Source organism: Oncorhynchus mykiss, chromosome 4 (assembly GCF_013265735.2).
Source record: "Oncorhynchus mykiss isolate Arlee chromosome 4, USDA_OmykA_1.1, whole genome shotgun sequence".
NCBI classification, from domain to species: domain Eukaryota; kingdom Metazoa; phylum Chordata; class Actinopteri; order Salmoniformes; family Salmonidae; genus Oncorhynchus; species Oncorhynchus mykiss.
This window is the reverse complement of record NC_048568.1, coordinates 44,577,243-44,605,034: the sequence shown is the minus strand read 5'-3', so window position 1 is coordinate 44,605,034 and position 27,792 is coordinate 44,577,243. Positions and strand designations below refer to the sequence as shown.

Sequence of the window (27,792 nt, the reverse complement as noted above, 5' to 3'; positions counted from 1 at the left end):
CCAGTCTCTGTCAGACAGAGGAGGCTGCATGATACACAGAGTCCAGTCTCTGTACGACAGAGGAGGCTGCATGATAAACAGAGTCCAGTCTCTGTTAGACAGAGGAGGCTGCATGATACACAGAGTCCAGTCTCTGTCAGACAGAGGAGGCTGCATGATACACAGAGTCCAGTCTCTGTAAGACAGAGGAGGCTGCATGATTAACAGAGTCCAGTCTCTGTTAGACAGAGGAGGCTGCATGATAAACAGAGTCCAGTCTCTGTCAGACAGAGGAGGCTGCATGATAAACAGAGTCCAGTCTCTGTTAGACAGAGGAGGCTGCATGATAAACAGAGTCCAGTCTCTGTCAAACAGAGGAGGCTGCATGATAAACAGAGTCCAGTCTCTCTAAGACAGAGGAGGCTGCATGATAAACAGAGTCCAGTCTCTGTAAGACAGAGGAGGCTGCATGATAAACAGAGTCCAGTCTCTGTCAGACAGAGGAGGCTGCATGATAAACAGAGTCCAGTCTCTGTTAGACAGAGGAGGCTGCATGATAAACAGAGGAGGCTGCATGATAAACAGAGTCCAGTCTCTGTTAGACAGAGGAGGCTGCATGATAAACAGAGTCCAGTCTCTGTTAGACAGAGGAGGCTGCATGATAAACAGAGGAGGCTGCATGATAAACAGAGTCCAGTCTCTGTTAGACAGAGGAGGCTACATGATAAACAGAGTCCAGTCTCTGTTAGACAGAGGAGGCTGCATGATAAACAGAGTCCAGTCTCTGTAAGACAGAGGAGGCTGCATGATAAACAGAGTCCAGTCTCTGTTAGACAGAGGAGGCTGCATGATAAACAGAGTCCAGTCTCTGTACGACAGAGGAGGCTGCATGATAAACAGAGTCCAGTCTCTGTAAGACAGAGGAGGCTGCATGATAAACAGAGTCCAGTCTCTGTAAGACAGAGGAGGCTGCATGATAAACAGAGTCCAGTCTCTGTTAGACGGAGGAGGCTGCATGATAAACAGAGTCCAGTCTCTGTTAGACAGAGGAGGCTACATGATAAACAGAGTCCAGTCTCTGTACGACAGAGGAGGCTGCATGATAAACAGAGTCCAGTCTCTATAAGACAGAGGAGGCTGCATGATACACAGAGTCCAGTCTCTGTAAGACAGAGGAGGCTGCATGATAAACAGAGTCCAGTCTCTGTACGACAGAGGAGGCTGCATGATAAACAGAGTCCAGTCTCTATAAGACAGAGGAGGCTGCATGATACACAGAGTCCAGTCTCTGTAAGACAGAGGAGGCTGCATGATAAACAGAGTCCAGTCTCTGTTAGACAGAGGAGGCTGCATGATACACAGAGGAGGCTGCATGCATATACAACAATCATAATTAATTACAGAGATAAAAGTGGCCTGAACAAGCTTATTTTTGCCATAAGCGGGAAGCAAGCCTTATTACGAAAAATAAAAACCCAATTTCAATTTAAGCTTTGTCACAAGATTATCCACATGAACTTTAAAGGACAACTTGTCATCCAACCATATACCTAGGTATGTGTAGGATGACACTTTTTCAATGGATAAGCCACCAGATGTGACAATCCTAACCTTCTCTGGCAGAGTTCTAACTCTGGTAAAGGTCATGAATTTAGTTTTTTTGTACATTCAAGACCAGTTTGAGACCATAAAGGGAGGCCTGCAGTGACTGAAAAGCAGTGTGGATCTCTTCAACAGCCTGAACCAGAGAAGGAATTACATAAAGAGATGACTGTGTCATCTGTATATAGATGTAACTTTGCTGGTTGCATCCCATTCCCCAAATCATTAATACAAAAATTGAGAACAACACAGGAGCTAAAATGGAACCCTGGGGGACACCTCTATTAATCTCTAGAAAGCCAGACTTGTGATGCTCAGTATATAGCACATTAGTTCCTAAACCAATTTACTGCCCCTTCACTGAGACCCAATGTTTCTGAGTCTAGCTAACAACAATTCAAGGTCAACTGAATCAAAGACCTTTGTTAAATACACAAAACGGAGCAACACAGCGTTGCTTTATATCAAGTGCGTTAATGTGGTCGTTTGCCACACTGCCATAGCTGCAGTCGCGGTGCTGTTCAGGTCACCAGCCGTCACTGGTGTGTGTGGTAGAAGGGCTGGTGTTACGAGGGACAGGAGGGGAGGAAGTACTGCAAATACTGTTGACAACTTCCTGTCGAGTTCAGAACACACGGGCGGGACACACACACACACACACACACACACAAACATCATAGAGCCCTGGTCTAAAGCAGTGCCCTGCATAGGGAATAGGGTGCCATAGAGATGGTGCCATAGAGCCCTGGTCTAAAGCAGTGCCCTGCATAGGGAATAGGGTGTCATTGAGCCCTGGTCTAAAGTAGTGCCCTGCATAGGGAATAGGGTGCCGTAGTGCCCTGGTCTAAAGTAGTGCCCTGCATAGGGAATAGGGTGTCATAGAGCCCTGATCTAATGTAGTGCCCTATATAGGGAATAGGGTGTCATTGAGCCCTGATCTAAAGTAGTGCCCTGCATAGGCAATAGGGTGCCGTATAGCCCTGGTCTAAAGTAGTGCCCTGCATAGGGAATAGGGTGTCATAGAGCCCTGATCTAATGTAGTGCCCTATATAGGGAATAGGGTGTCATTGAGCCCTGATCTAAAGTAGTGCCCTATATAGGGATTTGGGATCCCTGGCTGTTTCCTTACCGGTAGTGATATCCCTGGCTGTTTCCTTACCGGTAGTGATATCCCTGGCTGTTTCCTTACCGGTAGTGATAGCCCTGGCTGTTTCCTTACCGGTAGTGATATCCCTGGCTGTTTCCTTACCGGTAGTGATATCCCTGGTTGTTTCCTTACCGGTAGTGATATCCCTGGCTGTTTCCTTACCGGTAGTGATATCCCTGGTTGTTTCCTTACCGGTAGTGATATCCCTGGCTGTTTCCTTACCGGTAGTGATATCCCTGGTTGTTTCCTTACCAGTAGTGACGGAGCGGAGCTTCTTGAGCAGTTTGATGTGAGTGTCAGGGGTGATGACAGAAGAGCAGTACGATCCACAACACTCCTCCAACAGGGTATAGTAATACAACAGCCTAGAAAGGAGAGGAGAGGAGAATCAGGGAGAGGAGAGGAGAATCAGGGAGAGGAGAATCAGGGAGAGGAGAATCAGGGAGAGGAGAATCAGGGAGAGGAGAATAAGGGAGAGGAGAATAAGGGGGAGGAGAATCAGGGGGAGGAGAATCAGGGGGAGGAGAGGAGAATCAGGGAGAGGAGAATCAGGGAGATGAGAATCAGGGAGATGAGAATCAGGGAGAGGAGAATCAGGAATCAGGGAGAGGAGAATCAGGGAGAGGAGAATCAGGGAGAGGAGAATCAGGGAGAGGAGAAGATGGGAGAGGAGAAGATGGAATCCGGGAGAAGATGGAATTAGGGAGAAGATGGAATCAGGGAGAGGAGAAGATGGAATCATGGAGAGGAGAGGAGGGAATCAGGGAGAGGGGAATATGGAATCAGGGAGAGGAGTAGATGGAATCAGGGAGAGAAGAAGAGGGAATCAGGGAGAGGAGAAGAGGGAATCATGGAGAGGAGAGGAGGGAATCAGGGAGAGGGGAATATGGAATCAGGGAGAGGAGTAGATGGAATCAGGGAGAGAAGAAGAGGGAATCAGGGAGAGGAGAAGAGGGAATCAGGGAGAGGAGAAGAGGGAATCAGGGAGAGGAGAAGAGGGAATCAGGGAGAGGAGAAGATGGAATCAGGGAGAGGAGAAGATGGAATCAGGGAGAGGAGAAGAGGGAATCAGGGAGAGGGAATCAGGGAGAGGGAATCAGGGAGAAGATGGAATCAGGGAGAGGAGAATAGGGAATCAGGGAGAGGAGAATAGGGAATCAGGGAGAGGAGAAGGGGGAATCAGGGAGAGGTGGAGTCATGGAGATGAGAATATGTAATCATGGAGAGGAGAAGAGGGAATCATGGAAAGGAGAAGAGGGAATCATCGTGAGGAGAAGAGGGAATCATCGTAAGGAGAAGAGGGAATCATCGTGAGAAGAAGAGGATCAGGGAGAGGAGAAGAGGAGAAGAGGATCAGGGAGAGGAGAAGAGGATCAGGGAGAGGAGAAGAGGAGAAGAGGATCAGGGAGAGAGGGAGAGGAGAAGAGGAGAAGAGGATCAGGGAGAGGAGAAGAGGAGAAGAGGATCAGGGAGATGAGAAGAGGAGAAGAGGATCAGGGAGAGGAGATGAGGAGAAGAGGATCAGGGAGAGGAGAAGAAGAGAAGAAGATCAGAGAGAGGAGAAGAGGATCAGGGAGAGGAGAAGTGGATCAGGGAGAGGAGAAGAGGATCAGGGAGAGGAAAAGAGGATCAGGGAGAGGAGAAGAGGATCAGGGAGAGGAGAAGAGGATCAGGGAGAGGAGAAGAGGATCAGGGAGAGGAGAAGATGATCAGGGAGAGGAGAAGAAGAGAAGAGGATCAGCGAGAGGAGAAGAGGATCAGGGAGAGGAGAAGAGGATCAGGGAGAGGAGAAGAGGAGAAGAGGATCAGGGAGAGGGGAAGAGGAAAGGGAGGAGAATAGGATCAGGGAGAGGAGAAGAGGATCAGGGAGAGGAGAAGAGGAGAAGAGGATCAGAGAGAGGAGAAGAGGATCAGGGAGAGGAGAAGAGGATCAGGGAGAGGAGAAGAGGATCAGGGAGAGGGGAAGAGGATCAGGGAGAGGAGAAGAGGATCAGGGAGAAGAGGATCCGGGAGAGGAGAAGAGGATCAGGGAGAGAAGAGGATCAGGGAGAGGAGAAAAGGATCCGGGAGAGGAGAAGAGGATCAGGGAGAGGAGAAGAAGATCAGGGAGAGGGGAAGAGGATCAGGGAGAGGAGAAGAGGAGAAGAGGATCAGAGAGAGGAGAAGAGGATCAGGGAGAGGAGAAGAGGAGAAGGGGATCAGGGAGAGGAGAAGAGGAGAAGTGGATCAGGGAGAGGAGAAGAGGATCAGGGAGAGGAGAAGAGGAGAAGAGGATCAGAGAGAGGAGAAGAGGATCAGGGAGAGGAGAAGAGGATCAGGGAGAGGAGAAGAGGAGAAGTGGATCAGGGAGAGGAGAAGAGGATCAGGGAGAGGAGAAGAGGATCAGGGAGAGGAGAAGAGGATCAGGGAGAGGAGAAGAGGATCAGGGAGAGGGGGAGAGGATCAGGGAGAGGGGAAGAGGATCAGGGAGAGGAGAAGAGGGTCAACTTTAATGGATGGACATTTCAAAAGGGTTACTTCGGGATTTTGGCAATGAGGAAAAACTTGCCGATACCATTTGATGTATCTGAGTGCAGTTTGAAGGAAATAGCTAACTAGCATTTACACAATGACTGGATGTCTATGGGGATACAATCATAGCATGCTAGCAGATACCCATAGACTTCCAGTCAATTAAACATAGCATGCTAGCAGATACCCATAGACTTCCAGTCAATTAAACATAGAATGCTAGCAGATACCCATAGACGTCCAGTCAATTAAACATAGCATGCTAGCAGATACCCATAGACGTCCAGTCAATTAATCATAGCATGCTAGCAGATAACCATAGACGTCCAGTCAATTAAACATAGCATGCTAGCAGATACCCATAGACGTCCAGTCGATTAAACATAGCATGCTAGCAGATACCCATAGACTTCCAGTCAATTAAACATAGCATGCTAGCAGATACCCATAGACGTCCAGTCAATTAAACATAGCATGCTAGCAGATACCCATAGACTTCCAGTCAATTAAACATAGAATGCTAGCAGATACCCATAGACTTCCAGTCAATTAAACATAGCATGCTAGCAGATACCCATAGACTTGACTTCCAGTCGATAAAACATAGCATGCTAGCAGATACCCATAGACTTCCAGTCAATTAAACATAGCATGCTAGCAGATACCCATAGACTTCCAGTCATTGCTCTAACGCTAGTTAGCACTGGCTCATGTAACATCCCCCTGGGGACTGAGACATAAGCATGGTATTCACCATGTTCATCGGGCTCTGGGGACTGAGACAAAAGGGCCTCATTGCCAATATCAGGAAGTATGCCTTTAAGGACACTGGCCAGCTGGACTTGTAGACCGTCATGGTGATGGGGACATTTTATACTACTTATCAGTCTGAGAAGAACTAGCCACGGGCCACTGCTATCCCTAATGTCAAGAATTAGCTTCATTTCAATCCCTGGATACACATACAATTCTCACCTCAATCTGACGATGTAGGACAATTGTGAAATATGGGCGGGTCCCGGAGGAGAGGATTAAGAACCACTGTGATAGGCAGTGGAGAATGAAGGAGTGTTTGTACCTGGGCAGGTCTGTCCCTTCCACGGAGGTCAACACATATTTAGACATGTGACTGTGGAAAGACTCAGGTTCTGACTTCAGAGAGTCAAATAGAGCCAAGGTGTCCACACGACCCTCGATGTCCTTGGTAGAGAGACTGAGGAGGAGGAGGAGAGGGGGATGAGGGGGATGAGGAGGAGGAGGAGGAGGAGAGGGGTAGGGAGGAGGAGGAGGAGGAGACAAATATTTCCCTCAGATTACACAGACCCAAAAACAAACCCAATTTTGATAAACTCCCATATCTACTGGGTGAAATTCCACAGTGTGACATCACAGCAGCAAGATTTGTGACCTGTTGCCACGAGAAAAGGGCAACCAGTGAAGAACAAACACCATTGTAAATACAACCCATATTTATGCTTATTTATTTTCCCTTTTGTACTTTCACTATTTGTACATCATTACAACTCTGTATATAGACATAATATGACATTTGTAATGTGGACCTTAAATTTGGACCTTCTGTGAGTCTAATGTTTACTGTTCATTTTTATTGTTTATTTCACTTTTGTTTATTCTCTATTTCACTTTCTTTGGTAATGTTAACATATGTTTCCCATGCCAATAAAGACCCTTAAATTGACATTGAGAGAGAGAGAGAGGGGGGGTGTGTGTGTGTGGTGTGTGTGGTGTGATGTGTGTGTGTGTGTGTGTCTTACCCGCTGTCAGTGAAGAGGAACTCCAGGTGAGTCATGTAGATGTCCCAGAGGGGAATGCTGTAGCGCTGGGCTAGAGACAGACTGATTCTCCACACGCTGTCATCCAGGGTCCTGCGACACACACATCAGACATCAGACATCACACATCAGACATCCATTTCAGGAAAACCAGGTCATTTTGGTAGAAATCACTTCTACTACCCGTCGGTTCCCCCCCCCCCCTCCCCTCCCTACTCACTCAGTCAGACCCAGAATGGTCTGTTTCTTGTAGTGTGTGTCGGAACTGAATCGTCTAACGTCGACCCCACGTCCCAGCCCCTGCAACACCTGGGCCTGCGTCAGGTCTGTCAGACGCTCGTTATACACCTGGAGCTGGCCAATCAGCTCCTCCACGTCCGCTGGCCAATCAGAATGGGCCGTCACGTGCTGGGTGACCAATCGGATCAGCTCCTTGGGGTCGGCCTGAGTAGGAAACAGATCAAACGCACCCTTCCTCAGTCACACAGCCTCTCCAGGTCACAAAAAGACATCGGGCTAAATTCGTTAAAAAGAAATTGTAAATATGACACCTTCATATTAGTGAATTCGGCTATTTCAGCCACATCTGTTGCTGACAGGTGTATAAAATCTAGCACACGGCCATGCAATCTCCACAGGGACACATTTGCAGAAAAATGTCTTTAATATTGCAGATGGATCTTCCATCAATGTAATTGTCTGCATTATTTCCAATCCCCTCCATATACATTTTAAATATGGAGAAATACAAACACACATATATATATATATACACACACACACACATATATAAACAAATATTTATGTATATTATATATATGTATGTACAGTGGGGCAAAAAAGTATTTAGTCAGCCACCAATTGTGCAAGTTCTCCCACTTAAAAAGATGAGAGAGGCCTGTAATTTTCATCATAGGTACACATCAACTATGACAGACAAAATTAGATTTTTTTTAAATTAATTTATTTGCAAATTATGGTAGAAAATAAGTATTTGGTCACCTACAAACAAGGACGATTTCTAGCTCTCACAGACCTGTAACTTCTTTAAGAGGCTCCTCTGTCCTCCACTCGTTACCTCCACTCGCTCTTGAAAAACGAGTTTTAATGACTCCAACATAAGTGTTTGTAAACTTCCGACATCCACACAGTACCAGTCAAACGTTTTAGAAAACCTACTAATTCAATAGTTTTTCGTCATTTGTACTAGTTTCTACATTGTAGAATATTGAAGACATCAAAGATATGAAATAACACACATGGAATCATGTAGTAATCAGAGAAGTGTTCAACAAATCAAAATATATTTTAGATTCTTCAAAGTAGCCACCCGTTGCCTTGACAGGTTTGCACACTCTTGGCATTCTCTCAACCAGCTTCATGAGGTAGTCACCTGGAATGCATTTCAATTAACAGGTGTGCCTTGTTAAAAGTTCATTTGTGGAATTTCTTCCTTCTCAAACTTTTTGGGGATAGGGGGCAGCATTTTCACTTTTGGATGAATAGCGTGCCCAGAGTGAACTGCCTCCAACTCTGTCCCAGATGCTAATAAGCATGTTATTATTAGCATCTGGTTAGAAAACACACTGAAGTTTCTAAAACTGTTTGAATGATGTCTGTGAGTATAACAGAACTCACATGGCAGGCGAAAACCTGAGAAAAATTCCAACCAGGAAGTGGGACATCTGAGGTTTGTCGTTTTTCAAAACTTGGCCTCCCGAATACACAGTGTCTATGGGGTCAAGTTGCACTTCCTAAGGCTTCCACTAGATGTCAACCGTCTTTAGAAACTTGTTTTAGGCTTCTGCTATAAAGGAGGGGGGAATGGGAGCTGACTGAGTTATGGGTCTGGCTGTGTGACTCAGGCTCGTGACGCGTGGGTCCCGACAGAGTTTGCTCTCGTTCCAGTGCTTTTCTACAGACAATGGAATTCTCCGGTTGGAACCTTATTGATGATTTATGTTAAAAACATCCTAAAGATTGATTCCATACATCGTTTGACTTGTTTCTACGACCTGTAACGGAACTTTGAGATTTTGTCTGGACGAAGTGCTCGCGCCTCTTGAAGATGGACTGTGCAAAGCTGTCATCAAGGCAAAGGGTGACAACTTTGAAGAATCTCAAATACATTTTGATTCGACATGATCCCATGTGTGTGTTATTTCATAGTTTTGATGTATAAACTATTATTCTACAATGAAGAAAATAGTGAAAAGAAACTAACTTTTGACTGGTACTATATATCACGTCTAACTAAATACAACAACACTTTTATTTTCACCATAGCAACCTACTCTCTCTTCCCTCTCCTCATCTTCTATTTCTCTCTCCCTCCTCCCCCATTGTTGTGTAAAACTGTCACAACATAAAGATGTGTGAGAGCCACACAGAGAGCGACGTCAAGAAAAATGAAGTGTCAGAAATACCAAATGTTTCATCAAATACTGAAAGATTTTAAATATAAACCCTACATGATCAAAAGTATGTGGACCACAGGATCACAACCCACTACTGGGAGGGAACAGGATCACAACCCACTACTGGGAACAGGATCACAACCCACTACTGGGAACAGGATCACAACCCACTACTGGGAACAGGATCACAACCCACTACTGGGAACAGGATCACAACCCACTACTGGGAACAGGACCACAACCCACTACTGGGAACAGGATCACAACCCACTACTGGGAACAGGATCACAACCCACTACTGGGAACAGGATCACAACCCACTACTGGGAACAGGATCACAACCCACTACTGGGAACAGGATCACAACCCACTACTGGGAACAGGATCACAACCCAATACTGGGAACAGGATCACAACCCACTACAGGGAACAGGATCACAACCCACTACAGGGAACAGGATCACAACCCACTACAGGGAACAGGATCACAACTCACTACTGGGAGGGAACAGGATCACAACCCACTACTGGGAACAGGATCACAACCCACTACTGGGAACAGGATCACAACCCACTACTGGGAACAGGATCACAACCCACTACTGGGAACAGGATCACAACCCACTACTGGGAACAGGATCACAACCCACTACAGGGAACAGGACCACAACCCACTACAGGGAACAGGATCACAACCCACTACTGGGAGGGAACAGGATCACAACCCACTACAGGGAACAGGATCACAACCCACTACTGGGAACAGGATCACAACCCACTACAGGGAACAGGATCACAACCCACTACTGGGAACAGGATCACAACCCACTACTGGGAACAGGATCACAACCCACTACTGGGAACAGGATCACAACCCACTACTGGGAACAGGATCACAACCCACTACAGGGAACAGGACCACAACCCACTACAGGGAACAGGATCACAACCCACTACTGGGAGGGAACAGGATCACAACCCACTACAGGGAACAGGATCACAACCCACTACTGGGAACAGGATCACAACCCACTACTGGGAACAGGATCACAACCCACTACTGGGAACAGGATCACAACCCACTACTGGGAACAGGATCACAACCCACTACTGGGAACAGGATCACAACCCACTACTGGGAACAGGATCACAACCCACTACAGGGAACAGGACCACAACCCACTACAGGGAACAGGATCACAACCCACTACTGGGAGGGAACAGGATCACAACCCACTACAGGGAACAGGATCACAACCCACTACTGGGAACAGGATCACAACCCACTACAGGGAACAGGATCACAACCCACTACTGGGAACAGGATCACAACCCACTACTGGGAACAGGATCACAACCCACTACTGGGAACAGGATCACAACCCACTACTGGGAACAGGATCACAACCCACTACAGGGAACAGGACCACAACCCACTACAGGGAACAGGATCACAACCCACTACTGGGAGGGAACAGGATCACAACCCACTACAGGGAACAGGATCACAACCCACTACTGGGAACAGGATCACAACCCACTACTGGGAACAGGATCACAACCCACTACTGGGAACAGGATCACAACCCACTACTGGGAACAGGATCACAACCCACTACTGGGAACAGGATCACAACCCACTACTGGGAACAGGATCACAACCCACTACTGGGAACAGGACCACAACCCACTACAGGGAACAGGATCACAACCCACTACTGGGAGGGAACAGGACCACAACCCACTACAGGGAACAGGATCACAACCCACTACTGGGAACAGGATCACAACCCACTACTGGGAACAGGATCACAACCCACTACTGGGAACAGGATCACAACCCACTACTGGGAACAGGATCACAACCCACTACAGGGAACAGGACCACAACCCACTACAGGGAACAGGACCACAACCCACTACAGGGAACAGGATCACAACCCACTACTGGGAACAGGATCACAACCCACTACAGGGAACAGGATCACAACCCACTACTGGGAACAGGATCACAACCCACTACTGGGAACAGGATCACAACCCACTACTGGGAACAGGATCACAACCCACTACAGGGAACAGGATCACAACCCACTACTGGGAACAGGATCACAACCCACTACTGGGAACAGGACCACAACCCACTACAGGGAACAGGATCACAACCCACTACAGGGAACAGGATCACAACCCACTACTGGGAGGGAACAGGACCACAACCCACTACTGGGAACAGGACCACAACCCACTACTGGGAGGGAACAGGACCACAACCCACTACTGGGAACAGGATCACAACCCACTACTGGGAACAGGATCACAACCCACTACTGGGAACAGGATCACAACCCACTACTGGGAACAGGATCACAACCCACTACAGGGAACAGGACCACAACCCACTACTGGGAGGGAACAGGACCACAACCCACTACTGGGAGGGAACAGGACCACAACCCACTACTGGGAACAGGATCACAACCCACTACTGGGAACAGGATCACAACCCACTACTGGGAACAGGACCACAACCCACTACAGGGAACAGGATCACAACCCACTACTGGGAACAGGACCACAACCCACTACAGGGAACAGGATCACAACCCACTACTGGGAACAGGACCACAACCCACTACAGGGAACAGGATCACAACCCACTACTGGGAACAGGACCACAACCCACTACTGGGAACAGGATCACAACCCACTACTGGGAACAGGATCACAACCCACTACAGGGAACAGGATCACAACCCACTACAGGGAACAGGACCACAACCCACTACTGGGAGGGAACAGGACCACAACCCACTACTGGGAGGGAACAGGACCACAACCCACTACTGGGAACAGGATCACAACCCACTACTGGGAACAGGATCACAACCCACTACTGGGAACAGGATCACAACCCACTACAGGGAACAGGATCACAACCCACTACAGGGAACAGGACCACAACCCACTACAGGGAACAGGATCACAACCCACTACTGGGAACAGGATCACAACCCACTACAGGGAACAGGATCACAACCCACTACTGGGAGGGAACAGGACCACAACCCACTACAGGGAACAGGACCACAACCCACTACTGGGAACAGGATCACAACCCACTACAGGATCACAACCCACTACTGGGAACAGGGTCACAACCCACTACAGGGAACAGGATCACAACCCACTACTGGGAGGGAACAGGACCACAACCCACTACAGGGAACAGGACCACAACCCACTACTGGGAACAGGATCACAACCCACTACAGGGAACAGGATCACAACCCACTACTGGGAACAGGATCACAACCCACTACTGGGAACAGGATCACAACCCACTACTGGGAGGGAACAGGACCACAACCCACTACAGGGAACAGGACCACAACCCACTACTGGGAACAGGATCACAACCCACTACTGGGAACAGGACCACAACCCACTACTGGGAGGGAACAGGACCACAACCCACTACAGGGAACAGGATCACAACCCACTACTGGGAGGGAACAGGACCACAACCCACTACAGGGAACAGGATCACAACCCACTACTGGGAGGGAACAGGACCACAACCCACTACAGGGAACAGGACAACAACCCACTACTGGGAACAGGATCACAACCCACTACTGGGAACAGGACCACAACCCACTACTGGGAGGGAACAGGACCACAACCCACTACTGGGAACAGGACCACAACCCACTACTGGGAACAGGACCACAACCCACTACTGGGAGGGAACAGGATCACAACCCACTACAGGGAACAGGATCACAACCCACTACTGGGAGGGAACAGGACCACAACCCACTACTGGGAACAGGACCACAACCCACTACTGGGAGGGAACAGGACCACAACCCACTACTGGGAACAGGATCACAACCCACTACTGGGAGGGAACAGGACCACAACCCACTACTGGGAGGGAAGAGGACCACAACCCACTACTGGGAGGGAACAGGACCACAACCCACTACTGGGAACAGGACCACAACCCACTACTGGGAGGGAACAGGATCACAACCCACTACAGGGAACAGGAACACAACCCACTACTGGGAGGGAACAGGACCACAACCCACTACTGGGAACAGGACCACAACCCACTACTGGTAGGGAACAGGACCACAACCCACTACTGGGAACAGGATCACAACCCACTACTGGGAGGGAACAGGACCACAACCCACTACTGGGAGGGAACAGGACCACAACCCACTACTGGGAGGGAACAGGACCACAACCCACTACTGGGAACAGGACCACAACCCACTACTGGGAGGGAACAGGACCACAACCCACTACTGGGAACAGGATCACAACCCACTACTGGGAGGGAACAGGACCACAACCCACTACTGGGAGGGAACAGGACCACAACCCACTACTGGGAACAGGACCACAACCCACTACTGGGAGGGAACAGGATCACAACCCACTACAGGGAACAGGATCACAACCCACTACTGGGAGGGAACAGGACCACAACCCACTACTGGGAACAGGACCACAACCCACTACTGGGAGGGAACAGGACCACAACCCACTACTGGGAACAGGATCACAACCCACTACTGGGAGGGAACAGGACCACAACCCACTACTGGGAGGGAACAGGACCACAACCCACTACTGGGAGGGAACAGGACCACAACCCACTACTGGGAGGGAACAGGACCACAACCCACTACTGGGAGGGAACAGGACCACAACCCACGACTGGGAACAGGATCACAACCCACTACTGGGAGGGAACAGGACCACAACCCACTACTGGGAACAGGACCACAACCCACTACTGGGAGGGAACAGGACCACAACCCACTACTGGGAGGGAACAGGACCACAACCCACTACTGGGAGGGAACAGGACCACAACCCACTACTGGGAACAGGATCACAACCCATTACTGGGAGGGAACAGGACCACAACCCACTACTGGGAACAGGATCACAACCCCACAACCCACTACTGGGAGGGAACAGGATCACAACCCACTACTGGGAGGGAACAGGACCACAACCCACTACTGGGAGGGAACAGGACCACAACCCACTACAGGGAACAGGACCACAACTCACTACTGGGAACAGGATCACAACCCACTACTGGGAGGGAACAGGACCACAACCCACTACTGGGAGGGAACAGGACCACAACCCACTACTGGTAGGGAACAGGACCACAACCCACTACTGGGAGGGAACAGGACCACAACCCACTACTGGGAGGGAACAGGACCACAACCCACTACTGGGAACAGGATCACAACCCATTACTGGGAGGGAACAGGACCACAACCCACTACTGGGAACAGAATCACAACCCCACAACCCACTACTGGGAGGGAACAGGATCACAACCCACTACTGGGAGGGAACAGGACCACAACCCACTACTGGGAGGGAACAGGACCACAACCCACTACAGGGAACAGGACCACAACTCACTACTGGGAACAGGATCACAACCCACTACTGGGAGGGAACAGGACCACAACCCACTACTGGGAGGGAACAGGACCACAACCCACTACTGGTAGGGAACAGGACCACAACCCACTACTGGGAGGGAACAGGACCACAACCCACTACTGGGAACAGGACCACAACCCACTACTGGGAGGGAACAGGCCCACAACCCACTACTGGGAGGGAACAGGACCACAACCCACTACTACTGGGAGGGAACAGGATCACAACCCACTACTGGGAGGGAACAGGACCACAACCCACTACTGGGAGGGAACAGGACCACAACCCACTACTGGGAGGGAACAGGACCACAAAACACTACAGGGAACAGGACCACAAGCCACTACTGGGAGGGAACAGGACCACAACCCACTACTGGGAGGGAACAGGACCACAACCCACTACAGGGAGGGAACAGGATCACAACCCACTACTGGGAGGGAACAGGACCACAACCCACTACTGGGAGGGAACAGGACCACAACCCACTACAGGGAGGGAACAGGATCACAACCCACTACTGGGAGGGAACAGGACCACAACCCACTACTGGGAGAGAACAGGACCACAACCCACTACTGGGAGAGAACAGGACCACAACCCACTAATGGGAGGGAACAGGACCACAACCCACTACTGGGAGGGAACAGGACCACAACCCACTACTGGGAGGGAACAGGCCCACAACCCACTACTGGGAGGGAACAGGATCACAACCCACTACTGGGAGGGAACAGGATCACAACCCACTACAGGGAACAGGACCACAACCCACTACTGGGAGGGAACAGGACCACAACCCACTACTGGGAGGGAACAGGCCCACAACCCACTACTGGGAGGGAACAGGACCACAACCCACTACTGGGAGGGAACAGGACCACAACCCACTACTGGGAACAGGACCACAACCCACTACTGGGAGGGAACAGGACCACAACCCACTACTGGGAGGGAACAGGACCACAACCCACTACTGGGAGGGAACAGGACCACAACCCACTACTGGGAACAGGATCACAACCCATTACTGGGAGGGAACAGGACCACAACCCACTACTGGGAACAGGATCACAACCCCACAACCCACTACTGGGAGGGAACAGGATCACAACCCACTACTGGGAGGGAACAGGACCACAACCCACTACTGGGAGGGAACAGGACCACAACCCACTACAGGGAACAGGAACACAACTCACTACTGGGAACAGGATCACAACCCACTACTGGGAGGGAACAGGACCACAACCCACTACTGACAACCCACTACTGGGAGGGAACAGGACCACAACCCACTACTGGTAGGGAACAGGACCACAACCCACTACTGGGAGGGAACAGGACCACAACCCACTACTGGGAGGGAACAGGACCACAACCCACTACTGGGAACAGGATCACAACCCATTACTGGGAGGGAACAGGACCACAACCCACTACTGGGAGGGAACAGGACCACAACCCACTACTGACAACCCACTACTGGGAGGGAACAGGACCACAACCCACTACTGGTAGGGAACAGGACCACAACCCACTACTGGGAGGGAACAGGACCACAACCCACTACTGGGAGGGAACAGGACCACAACCCACTACTGGGAACAGGATCACAACCCATTACTGGGAGGGAACAGGACCACAACCCACTACTGACAACCCACTACTGGGAGGGAACAGGACCACAACCCACTACTGGTAGGGAACAGGACCACAACCCACTACTGGGAGGGAACAGGACCACAACCCACTACTGGGAGGGAACAGGACCACAACCCACTACTGGGAACAGGATCACAACCCATTACTGGGAGGGAACAGGACCACAACCCACTACTGGGAACAGGATCACAACCCCACAACCCACTACTGGGAGGGAACAGGATCACAACCCACTACTGGGAGGGAACAGGACCACAACCCACTACTGGGAGGGAACAGGACCACAACCCACTACAGGGAACAGGACCACAACTCACTACTGGGAACAGGATCACAACCCACTACTGGGAGGGAACAGGACCACAACCCACTACTGGGAGGGAACAGGACCACAACCCACTACTGGGAGGGAACAGGACCACAACCCACTACTGGGAACAGGACCACAACCCACTACTGGGAGGGAACAGGACCACAACCCACTACTGGGAGGGAACAGGACCACAACCCACTACTGGGAGGGAACAGGACCACAACCCACTACTGGGAACAGGATCACAACCCATTACTGGGAGGGAACAGGACCACAACCCACTACTGGGAACAGGATCACAACCCCACAACCCACTACTGGGAGGGAACAGGATCACAACCCACTACTGGGAGGGAACAGGACCACAACCCACTACTGGGAGGGAACAGGACCACAACCCACTACAGGGAACAGGACCACAACTCACTACTGGGAACAGGATCACAACCCACTACTGGGAGGGAACAGGACCACAACCCACTACTGGGAGGGAACAGGACCACAACCCACTACTGGTAGGGAACAGGACCACAACCCACTACTGGGAGGGAACAGGACCACAACCCACTACTGGGAGGGAACAGGACCACAACCCACTACTGGGAACAGGATCACAACCCATTACTGGGAGGGAACAGGACCACAACCCACTACTGGGAACAGGATCACAACCCACTACTGGGAGGGAACAGGATCACAACCCACTACTGGGAGGGAACAGGACCACAACCCACTACTGGGAGGGAACAGGACCACAACCCACTACAGGGAACAGGACCACAACTCACTACTGGGAACAGGATCACAACCCACTACTGGGAGGGAACAGGACCACAACCCACTACTGGGAGGGAACAGGACCACAACCCACTACTGGTAGGGAACAGGACCACAACCCACTACTGGGAGGGAACAGGACCACAACCCACTACAGGGAACAGGACCACAACTCACTACTGGGAACAGGATCACAACCCACTACTGGGAGGGAACAGGACCACAACCCACTACTGGGAGGGAACAGGACCAAAACCCACTACTGGTAGGCAACAGGACCACAACCCACTACTGGGAACAGGACCACAACCCACTACTGGGAGGGAACAGGCCCACAACCCACTACTGGGAGGGAACAGGACCACAACCCACTACTACTGGGAGGGAACAGGATCACAACCCACTACTGGGAGGGAACAGGACCACAACCCACTACTGGGAGGGAACAGGACCACAACCCACTACTGGGAGGGAACAGGACCACAAAACACTACAGGGAACAGGACCACAAGCCACTACTGGGAGGGAACAGGACCACAACCCACTACTGGGAGGGAACAGGACCACAACCCACTACAGGGAGGGAACAGGATCACAACCCACTACTGGGAGGGAACAGGACCACAACCCACTACTGGGAGGGAACAGGACCACAACCCACTACAGGGAGGGAACAGGATCACAACCCACTACTGGGAGGGAACAGGACCACAACCCACTACTGGGAACAGGACCACAACCCACTACTGGGAGAGAACAGGACCACAACCCACTACTGGGAGAGAACAGGACCACAACCCACTAATGGGAGGGAACAGGACCACAACCCACTACTGGGAGGGAACAGGACCACAACCCACTACTGGGAGGGAACAGGATCACAACCCACTACAGGGAACAGGACCACAACCCACTACTGGGAGGGAACAGGACCACAACCCACTACTGGGAACAGGACCACAACCCACTACTGGGAGGGAACAGGCCCACAACCCACTACTGGGAGGGAACAGGATCACAACCCACTACTGGGAGGGAACAGGACCACAACCCACTACTGGGAGGGAACAGGACCACAACCCACTACTGGGAGGGAACAGGACCACAACCCACTACTGGGAGGGAACAGGACCACAACCCACTACTGGGAGGGAACAGGACCACAACCCACTACTGGGAACAGGATCACAACCCATTACTGGGAGGGAACAGGACCACAACCCACTACTGGGAACAGGATCACAACCCCACAACCCACTACTGGGAGGGAACAGGATCACAACCCACTACTGGGAGGGAACAGGACCACAACCCACTACTGGGAGGGAACAGGACCACAACCCACTACAGGGAACAGGACCACAACTCACTACTGGGAACAGGATCACAACCCACTACTGGGAGGGAACAGGACCACAACCCACTACTGGGAGGGAACAGGACCACAACCCACTACTGGTAGGGAACAGGACCACAACCCACTACTGGGAGGGAACAGGACCACAACCCACTACTGGGAGGGAACAGGACCACAACCCACTACTGGGAACAGGATCACAACCCATTACTGGGAGGGAACAGGACCACAACCCACTACTGGGAACAGGATCACAACCCCACAACCCACTACTGGGAGGGAACAGGATCACAACCCACTACTGGGAGGGAACAGGACCACAACCCACTACTGGGAGGGAACAGGACCACAACCCACTACAGGGAACAGGACCACAACTCACTACTGGGAACAGGATCACAACCCACTACTGGGAGGGAACAGGACCACAACCCACTACTGGGAGGGAACAGGACCACAACCCACTACTGGTAGGGAACAGGACCACAACCCACTACTGGGAGGGAACAGGACCACAACCCACTACAGGGAACAGGACCACAACTCACTACTGGGAACAGGATCACAACCCACTACTGGGAGGGAACAGGACCACAACCCACTACTGGGAGGGAACAGGACCAAAACCCACTACTGGTAGGGAACAGGACCACAACCCACTACTGGGAACAGGACCACAACCCACTACTGGGAGGGAACAGGCCCACAACCCACTACTGGGAGGGAACAGGACCACAACCCACTACTACTGGGAGGGAACAGGATCACAACCCACTACTGGGAGGGAACAGGACCACAACCCACTACTGGGAGGGAAAAGGACCACAACCCACTACTGGGAGGGAACAGGACCACAAAACACTACAGGGAACAGGACCACAAGCCACTACTGGGAGGGAACAGGACCACAACCCACTACTGGGAGGGAACAGGACCACAACCCACTACAGGGAGGGAACAGGATCACAACCCACTACTGGGAGGGAACAGGACCACAACCCACTACTGGGAGGGAACAGGACCACAACCCACTACAGGGAGGGAACAGGATCACAACCCACTACTGGGAGGGAACAGGACCACAACCCACTACTGGGAGAGAACAGGACCACAACCCACTACTGGGAGAGAACAGGACCACAACCCACTACTGGGAGAGAACAGGACCACAACCCACTAATGGGAGGGAACAGGACCACAACCCACTACTGGGAGGGAACAGGACCACAACCCACTACTGGGAGGGAACAGGATCACAACCCACTACAGGGAACAGGACCACAACCCACTACTGGGAGGGAACAGGACCACAACCCACTACTGGGAACAGGACCACAACCCACTACTGGGAGGGAACAGGCCCACAACCCACTACTGGGAGGGAACAGGATCACAACCCACTACTGGGAGGGAACAGGACCACAACCCACTACTGGGAGGGAACAGGACCACAACCCACTACAGGGAGGGAACAGGATCACAACCCACTACTGGGAGGGAACAGGACCACAACCCACTACTGGTAGGGAACAGGACCACAACCCACTACTGGGAGGGAACAGGACCACAACCCACTACAGGGAACAGGACCACAACTCACTACTGGGAACAGGATCACAACCCACTACTGGGAGGGAACAGGACCACAACCCACTACTGGGAGGGAACAGGACCAAAACCCACTACTGGTAGGGAACAGGACCACAACCCACTACTGGGAACAGGACCACAACCCACTACTGGGAGGGAACAGGCCCACAACCCACTACTGGGAGGGAACAGGACCACAACCCACTACTACTGGGAGGGAACAGGATCACAACCCACTACTGGGAGGGAACAGGACCACAACCCACTACTGGGAGGGAACAGGACCACAACCCACTACTGGGAGGGAACAGGACCACAAAACACTACAGGGAACAGGACCACAAGCCACTACTGGGAGGGAACAGGACCACAACCCACTACTGGGAGGGAACAGGACCACAACCCACTACAGGGAGGGAACAGGATCACAACCCACTACTGGGAGGGAACAGGACCACAACCCACTACTGGGAGGGAACAGGACCACAACCCACTACAGGGAGGGAACAGGATCACAACCCACTACTGGGAGGGAACAGGACCACAACCCACTACTGGGAACAGGACCACAACCCACTACTGGGAGAGAACAGGACCACAACCCACTACTGGGAGAGAACAGGACCACAACCCACTAATGGGAGGGAACAGGACCACAACCCACTACTGGGAGGGAACAGGACCACAACCCACTACTGGGAGGGAACAGGATCACAACCCACTACAGGGAACAGGACCACAACCCACTACTGGGAGGGAACAGGACCACAACCCACTACTGGGAACAGGACCACAACCCACTACTGGGAGGGAACAGGCCCACAACCCACTACTGGGAGGGAACAGGATCACAACCCACTACTGGGAGGGAACAGGACCACAACCCACTACTGGGAGGGAACAGGCCCACAACCCACTACTGGGAGGGAACAGGATCACAACCCACTACTGGGAGGGAACAGGATCACAACCCACTACTGGGAGGGAACAGGACCACAACCCACTACTGGGAGGGAACAGGACCACAACCCACTACTGGGTCCTGTTCTCTCCCAGTAGTGGGTTGTGGTCCTGAGTTACATTGTGTTGTTTAAGTGTTCCCTTTATTTTTTTGAGCAGTATATATATATATATAATATGACATTTGTAATGTCTTTATTGTTTTGAAACCTCTCTATGTGTAATGTTCACTATTAATTTGTATTGTTTATTTCACTTTTATATAGTATCTACCTCACTTGCTTTGGCAATGTTAACACATGTTTCCCATGCCAATAAAGCCCTTGAATTGAATTGAGAGAGAGAGACTAGAGAGAGAGAGAGAGAGAGAGACAGTGAGAGAGAGAGAGAGAGAGAGACAGTGAGAGAGAGAGAGAGAAAGAGAGAGAGAGAGAAAGAGAGAGAGAGAGAGAGAGAGAGAAAGAGAGAGAGAGAGAAAGAGAGAGCGAGAGACAGTGAGTGAGAGACAGAGAAAGTGCAGCGTGCCAGTGTGTGAGTGCCAGTGTGTGAGTGCCAGCGTGTCTGTGTGCACGCCAGTGTGTGCCACAGTAAAGACAATCATGTATCATCAAGAAGGAGCAGCTTAAGAACAGAACAAAGAACTGGCAAGCCCTACCACAACAGAATACCACTGATAAACAACCCCTACCATCACAGAATACCACTGATAAACAACCCCTACACCACAGAATACCACTGATAACAACCCCTACCATCACAGAATACCACTGATAAACAACCCCTACCACCACAGAATACCACTGATAACAACCCCTACCACCACAGAATACCACTGATAACAACCCCTACCACCACAGAATACCACTGATCAACAACAACCCCTACCACCACAGAATAACACTGATAAACAACCCCTACCACCACAGAATACCACTGATAAACAACCCCTACCACCACAGAATACCACTGATAAACAACAACCCCCAACACCACAGAATACCACTGATAAACAACCCCTACCAACACAGAATACCACTGATAAACAACAACCCCTACCACCACAGAATACCACTGATAACAACCCCTACCACCACAGAATACCACTGATAACAACCCCTACCACCACAGAATACCACTGATCAACAACAACCCCTACCACCACAGAATAACACTGATAAACAACCCCTACCACCACAGAATACCACTGATAAACAACCCCTACCACCACAGAATACCACTGATAAACAACAACCCCCAACACCACAGAATACCACTGATAAACAACCCCTACCAACACAGAATACCACTGATAAACAACAACCCCTACCACCACAGAACACCACTGATAACAACCCCTACCACCACAGAATACCACTGATAAACAACAACCCCCACCACCACAGAACACCACTGATAACAACCCCTACCACCACAGAATACCACTGATAACAACCCCTACCACCACAGAATACCACTGATAAACAACCCCTACCACCACAGAATACCACTGATAAACAACCCCTACCACCACAGAATACCACTGATAAACAACCTGATAAATTCAGTCAAAATTGAGGAGTTGAGAAGAGGACGGAAAGTGGATGATAAGAAGAATCCAACATTTATTTTTGATACTGTCGCAAAGCTAACTAAAAAGCAGTATTCCCCAAGAGAGGACAGCTTTCACATCAGCAGTGATGAATTCATACACTTCTTTGAGGAAAAGATCATGATCATTAGAAAGCTAATTATGGACTCCTCTTTAAATCTGCGTATTTCTCCAAAGCTCAGTTGTCCTGAGTCTGCACAACTCTGCCAGGACCTAGGATCAAGAGAGATGCTCAAGTGTTTTAGTACTATGTCTCTCAACACAATGAGGAAAATAATCATGGCCTCTAAACCTTCAAGCTGCATACTGGACCCTATTCCAACTAAACTACTGAAAGAGCTTCTTCCTGTGCTTGGCCCTCCTATGTTGAACATAAACGGCTCTCTATCCACCGGATGTGTACCAAACTCACTAAAAGTGGCAGTAATAAAGCCTCTCTTGAAAAAGCAACACCTTGACCCAGAAAATATAAAAAACTATCGGCCTATATCGAATCTTCCATTCCTCTCAAAAATTTTAGAAAAGGCTGTTGCGCAGCAACTCACTGCCTTCCTGAAGACAAACAATGTATACGAAATGCTTCAGTCTGGTTTTAGACCCCATCATAGCACTGAGACGGCACTTGTGAAGGTGGTAAATTACCTTTTAATGGCATCAGACCGAGGCTCTGCATCTGTCCTCGTGCTCCTAGACCTTAGTGCTGCTTTTGATACCATCGATCACCACATTCTTTTGGAGAGATTGGAAACCCTAATTGATCTACAGGGACAAGTTCTGGCCTGGTTTAGATCTTATCTGTCGGAAAGATATCAGTTTGTCTCTGTGGATGGTTTGTCCTCTGACAAATCAACTGTAGATTTCGGTGTTCCTCAAGGTTCCGTTTTAGGACCACTATTCTTTTCACTATATATTTTACCTCTTGGTGATGTCATTTGGAAACAATGTTAACTTTCACTGCTATGCGGATGACACACAGCTGTACATTTCAATGAAACATGGGGTGGTTGAAGATATCCCTCTAGTGGTGTGGGGGCGGTGCTTTGGCAAAGTGGGTGGGGTTATATCCTGCCTGTTTGGCCCTGTCCGGGGGTGTCCTCGGATGGGGCCACAGTGTCTCCCGTCCCCTCCTGTCTCAGCCTCCAGTATTTATGCTGCAATAGTTTATGTGTTGGGGGGCATAGGGTCAGTTTGTTATATCAGGAGTACTTCTCCTGTATTATCCAGTCCTCTCTCTCTCAGGACATGAGCCATAGGAACATCCCTCAGGACTACCTGACCTGATGACTCCTAGCTGTCCCCAGTACACCTGGCCGTGCTGCTGCTCCAGTTTCAACTGTTCTGCCTGCAGCTATCAACAATCAACAATGTAGAACCCCATAGTACCGTTTAATACGACAGTATCAACAACGTAGAACCTTCTAGGTCCGTTTCCTACAACACTGTCAACAACGTAGAACCCCGTAGGTCCGTTTCATACGACACTATCAACAACGTAGAACCTTCTAGGTCCGTTTCCTACAACACTATCAACAACGTAGAACCCCGTAGGTCCATTTCATACGACACTATCAACAACGTAGAACCCCGTAGGTCCATTTCATACGACACTATCAACAACGTAGAACCCCGTAGGTCCATTTCATACGACACTGTCAACAACGTAGAACCCCGTAGGTCCGTTTCATACGACACTATCAACAACGTAGAACCCCGTAGGTCCGTTTCATACGACACTATCAACAACGTAGAACCCCGTAGGTCCGTTTCCTACGACACTATCAACAACGTAGAACCCCGTAGGTCCGTTTCATACGACACTATCAACAACGTAGAACCCCGTAGGTCCGTTTCCTACGACACTATCAACAACGTAGAACCCCGTAGGTCCGTTTCCTACAACACTATCAACAACGTAGAACCCCGTAGGTCCGTTTAATACGACACTATCAACAACGTAGAACCCCGTAGGTCCATTTCATACGACACTATCAACAACGTAGAACCCCGTAGGTCCGTTTCATACGACACTATCAACAACGTAGAACCCCGTAGGTCCGTTTAATACGACACTATCAACAACGTAGAACCCCGTAGGTCCGTTTAATACGACACTATCAACAACGTAGAACCCCGTAGGTCCGTTTAATACGACACTATCAACAACGTAGAACCCCGTAGGTCCGTTTCATACGACACTATCAACAACGTAGAACCCCGTAGGTCCGTTTAATACGACACTATCAACAACGTAGAACCCCGTAGGTCCGTTTCCTACAACACTATCAACAACGTAGAACCCCGTAGGTCCGTTTCATACGACACTATCAACAACGTAGAACCCCGTAGGTCCGTTTAATACGACACTATCAACAACGTAGAACCCCGTAGGTCCGTTTAATACGACACTATCAACAACGTAGAACCCCGTAGGTCCGTTTCCTACGACACTATCAACAACGTAGAACCCCGTAGGTCCGTTTAATACGACACTATCAACAACGTAGAACCCCGTAGGTTCTATTGAACGTTTTGGGAAGCTTAGCTCATTAGACACCACACCTATGGCTATAGTAGTAGGCTGAACTACACACAGCTCAAACACAGCTCAAACACAGCTCAAACACACCTCAAACACACCTCAAACACACCTCAAACACACCGTGTACTCACCCTGTAGAGAGTGTGTGTGTTGGCCTTGAGGCATGGGACCAGGTGGTTGTAGATCTGTAGACTATAGTAGTAGGCTGCACTACACACACCTGAAACACACCGTGTACTCACCCTGTAGAGTGTGTGTGTGTTGGCCTTGAGGCATGGGACCAGGTGGTTGTAGATCTGTAGACTATAGTAGTAGGCTGCTAGCTGCAGGGACAGGGCCGAGTGGGACTGCATCTCAAAACACCTGTTAGCATCCAGGACCTGAGGGGGGGGGGGGTACCGGGGAGGAGTATACAGGTGAAAAGAGGTCAGCATACGGATGAATGTAACTGACCAATCAGAGAGCAGAGCGTGTGTGTTACCTGCGGCAGGGCCAGGAGATAGGCCAGAGACAGGGTCATGTCTCTGGGAAAGGCATCACTGGCCAGCTGCAGCAATACTGAGAGAGAGAGAGAGAGAGAGACAGGAAACGTTAACATATGTTTCCCATGCCAATAAAGCCCCTTGAATTGACCTGAGAAAGATTGGGGGGACTTCACTTGCTTTAGAAATGTTAACATTTCATGTTTCCCATGCCAATAAAGACCTTACAACTGACATTAAATTGAGAGAGAGTGTGGAGGAGATGGGGATCGGTGGGAAGGAGAGAGGGAGCGAGAGGAGCGACTAAAGCTGAACTCTGCCATCAAGAGAGAGAGAGGGGAGGAGGAGGGACTAAAGCTGAACTCTACCATCGAGAGAGAGAGGGGAGGAGGAGGGACTAAAGCTGAACTCTACCATCAAGAGAGAGGAGGGACTAAATCTGAACTCTACCATCAAGAGAGAGAGGAGGGACTAAAGCTGAACTCTACCATCAAGAGAGAGAGGGACTAAAGCTGAACTCTACCAAGAGAGAGAGAGGGGGGAGGAGGAGGGACTAAAGCTGAACTCTACCATCGAGAGAGAGAGGAGAGGAGGAGGGACTAAAGCTGAACTCTACCATCAAGAGAGAGAGAGAGAGAGAGGAGGGACTAAAGCTGAACTCTACCATCAAGAGAGAGAGGGACTAAAGCTGAACTCTACCAAGAGAGAGAGGGGGGAGGAGGAGGGACTAAAGCTGAACTCTACCATCGAGAGAGAGAGGAGAGGAGGAGGGACTAAAGCTGAACTCTACCATCAAGAGAGAGAGAGAGAGAGAGGAGGGACTAAAGCTGAACTCTTCCATCAAGAGAGAGAGAAGGGACTAAAGCTGAACTCGACCATCAAGAGAGAGAGAGAGGGGAGGGGGAGGGACTAAAGCTGAACTCTACCATCAAGAGAGAGAGGGGAGGAGGAGGGACTAAAGCTGAACTCTACCATCAAAAGAGAGGAGGGACTAAATCTGAACTCTACCATCAAGAGAGAGAGGAGGGACTAAAGCTGAACTCTACCATCAAGAGAGAGAGGGACTAAAGCTGAACTCTACCAAGAGAGAGAGAGATGGGGGAGGAGGAGGGACTAAAGCTGAACTCTACCATCGAGAGAGGAGGGACTAAAGCTGAACTCTACCATCAAGAGAGAGAGAGAGGGACTAAAGCGGAACTCTACCATCAAGAGAGAGAGAGGGGAGGAGGAGGGCCTAAAGCTGAACTCTACCATCAAGAGAGAGAGGGGGGAGGAGGAGGGACTAAAGCTGAACTCTACCATCAAGAGAGAGGAGGGACTAAAGCTGAACTCTACCATCAAGAGAGAGGAGGGACTAAAGCTGAACTCTACCATCAAGAGACAGAGTAGGGACTAAAGCTGAACTCTACCATCAAGAGAGAGAGAGAGAGGAGGAGGGACTAAAGCTGAACTCTCCCATCAAGAGAGGAGGGACTAAAGCTGAACTCTACCATCAAGAGAGAGAGGAGGGACTAAAGCTGAACTCTACCATCAAGAGAGAGGAGGGACTAAAGCTGAACTC

General features: G+C 50.3%; 1 protein-coding gene across 2 annotated transcripts in view; it reads right to left on the bottom strand.

Moving 5' to 3' along the window:
• nbas (NBAS subunit of NRZ tethering complex) overlaps positions 1 to 27,792 on the bottom strand; it is a 299,089-nt gene that overhangs the window by 95,370 nt on the left and 175,927 nt on the right. For both annotated transcript variants that reach the window (XM_036976424.1, XM_036976425.1), the window contains 6 exons: positions 26,231 to 26,307; positions 25,992 to 26,129; positions 7,253 to 7,476; positions 7,015 to 7,125; positions 6,318 to 6,452; positions 2,981 to 3,093 (listed from right to left, as the gene is read on the bottom strand). In XM_036976424.1, coding sequence (XP_036832319.1) covers positions 2,981 to 3,093; positions 6,318 to 6,452; positions 7,015 to 7,125; positions 7,253 to 7,476; positions 25,992 to 26,129; positions 26,231 to 26,307 — 798 coding nt within the window. The remainder of the gene's footprint in view (positions 1 to 2,980; positions 3,094 to 6,317; positions 6,453 to 7,014; positions 7,126 to 7,252; positions 7,477 to 25,991; positions 26,130 to 26,230; positions 26,308 to 27,792) is intronic.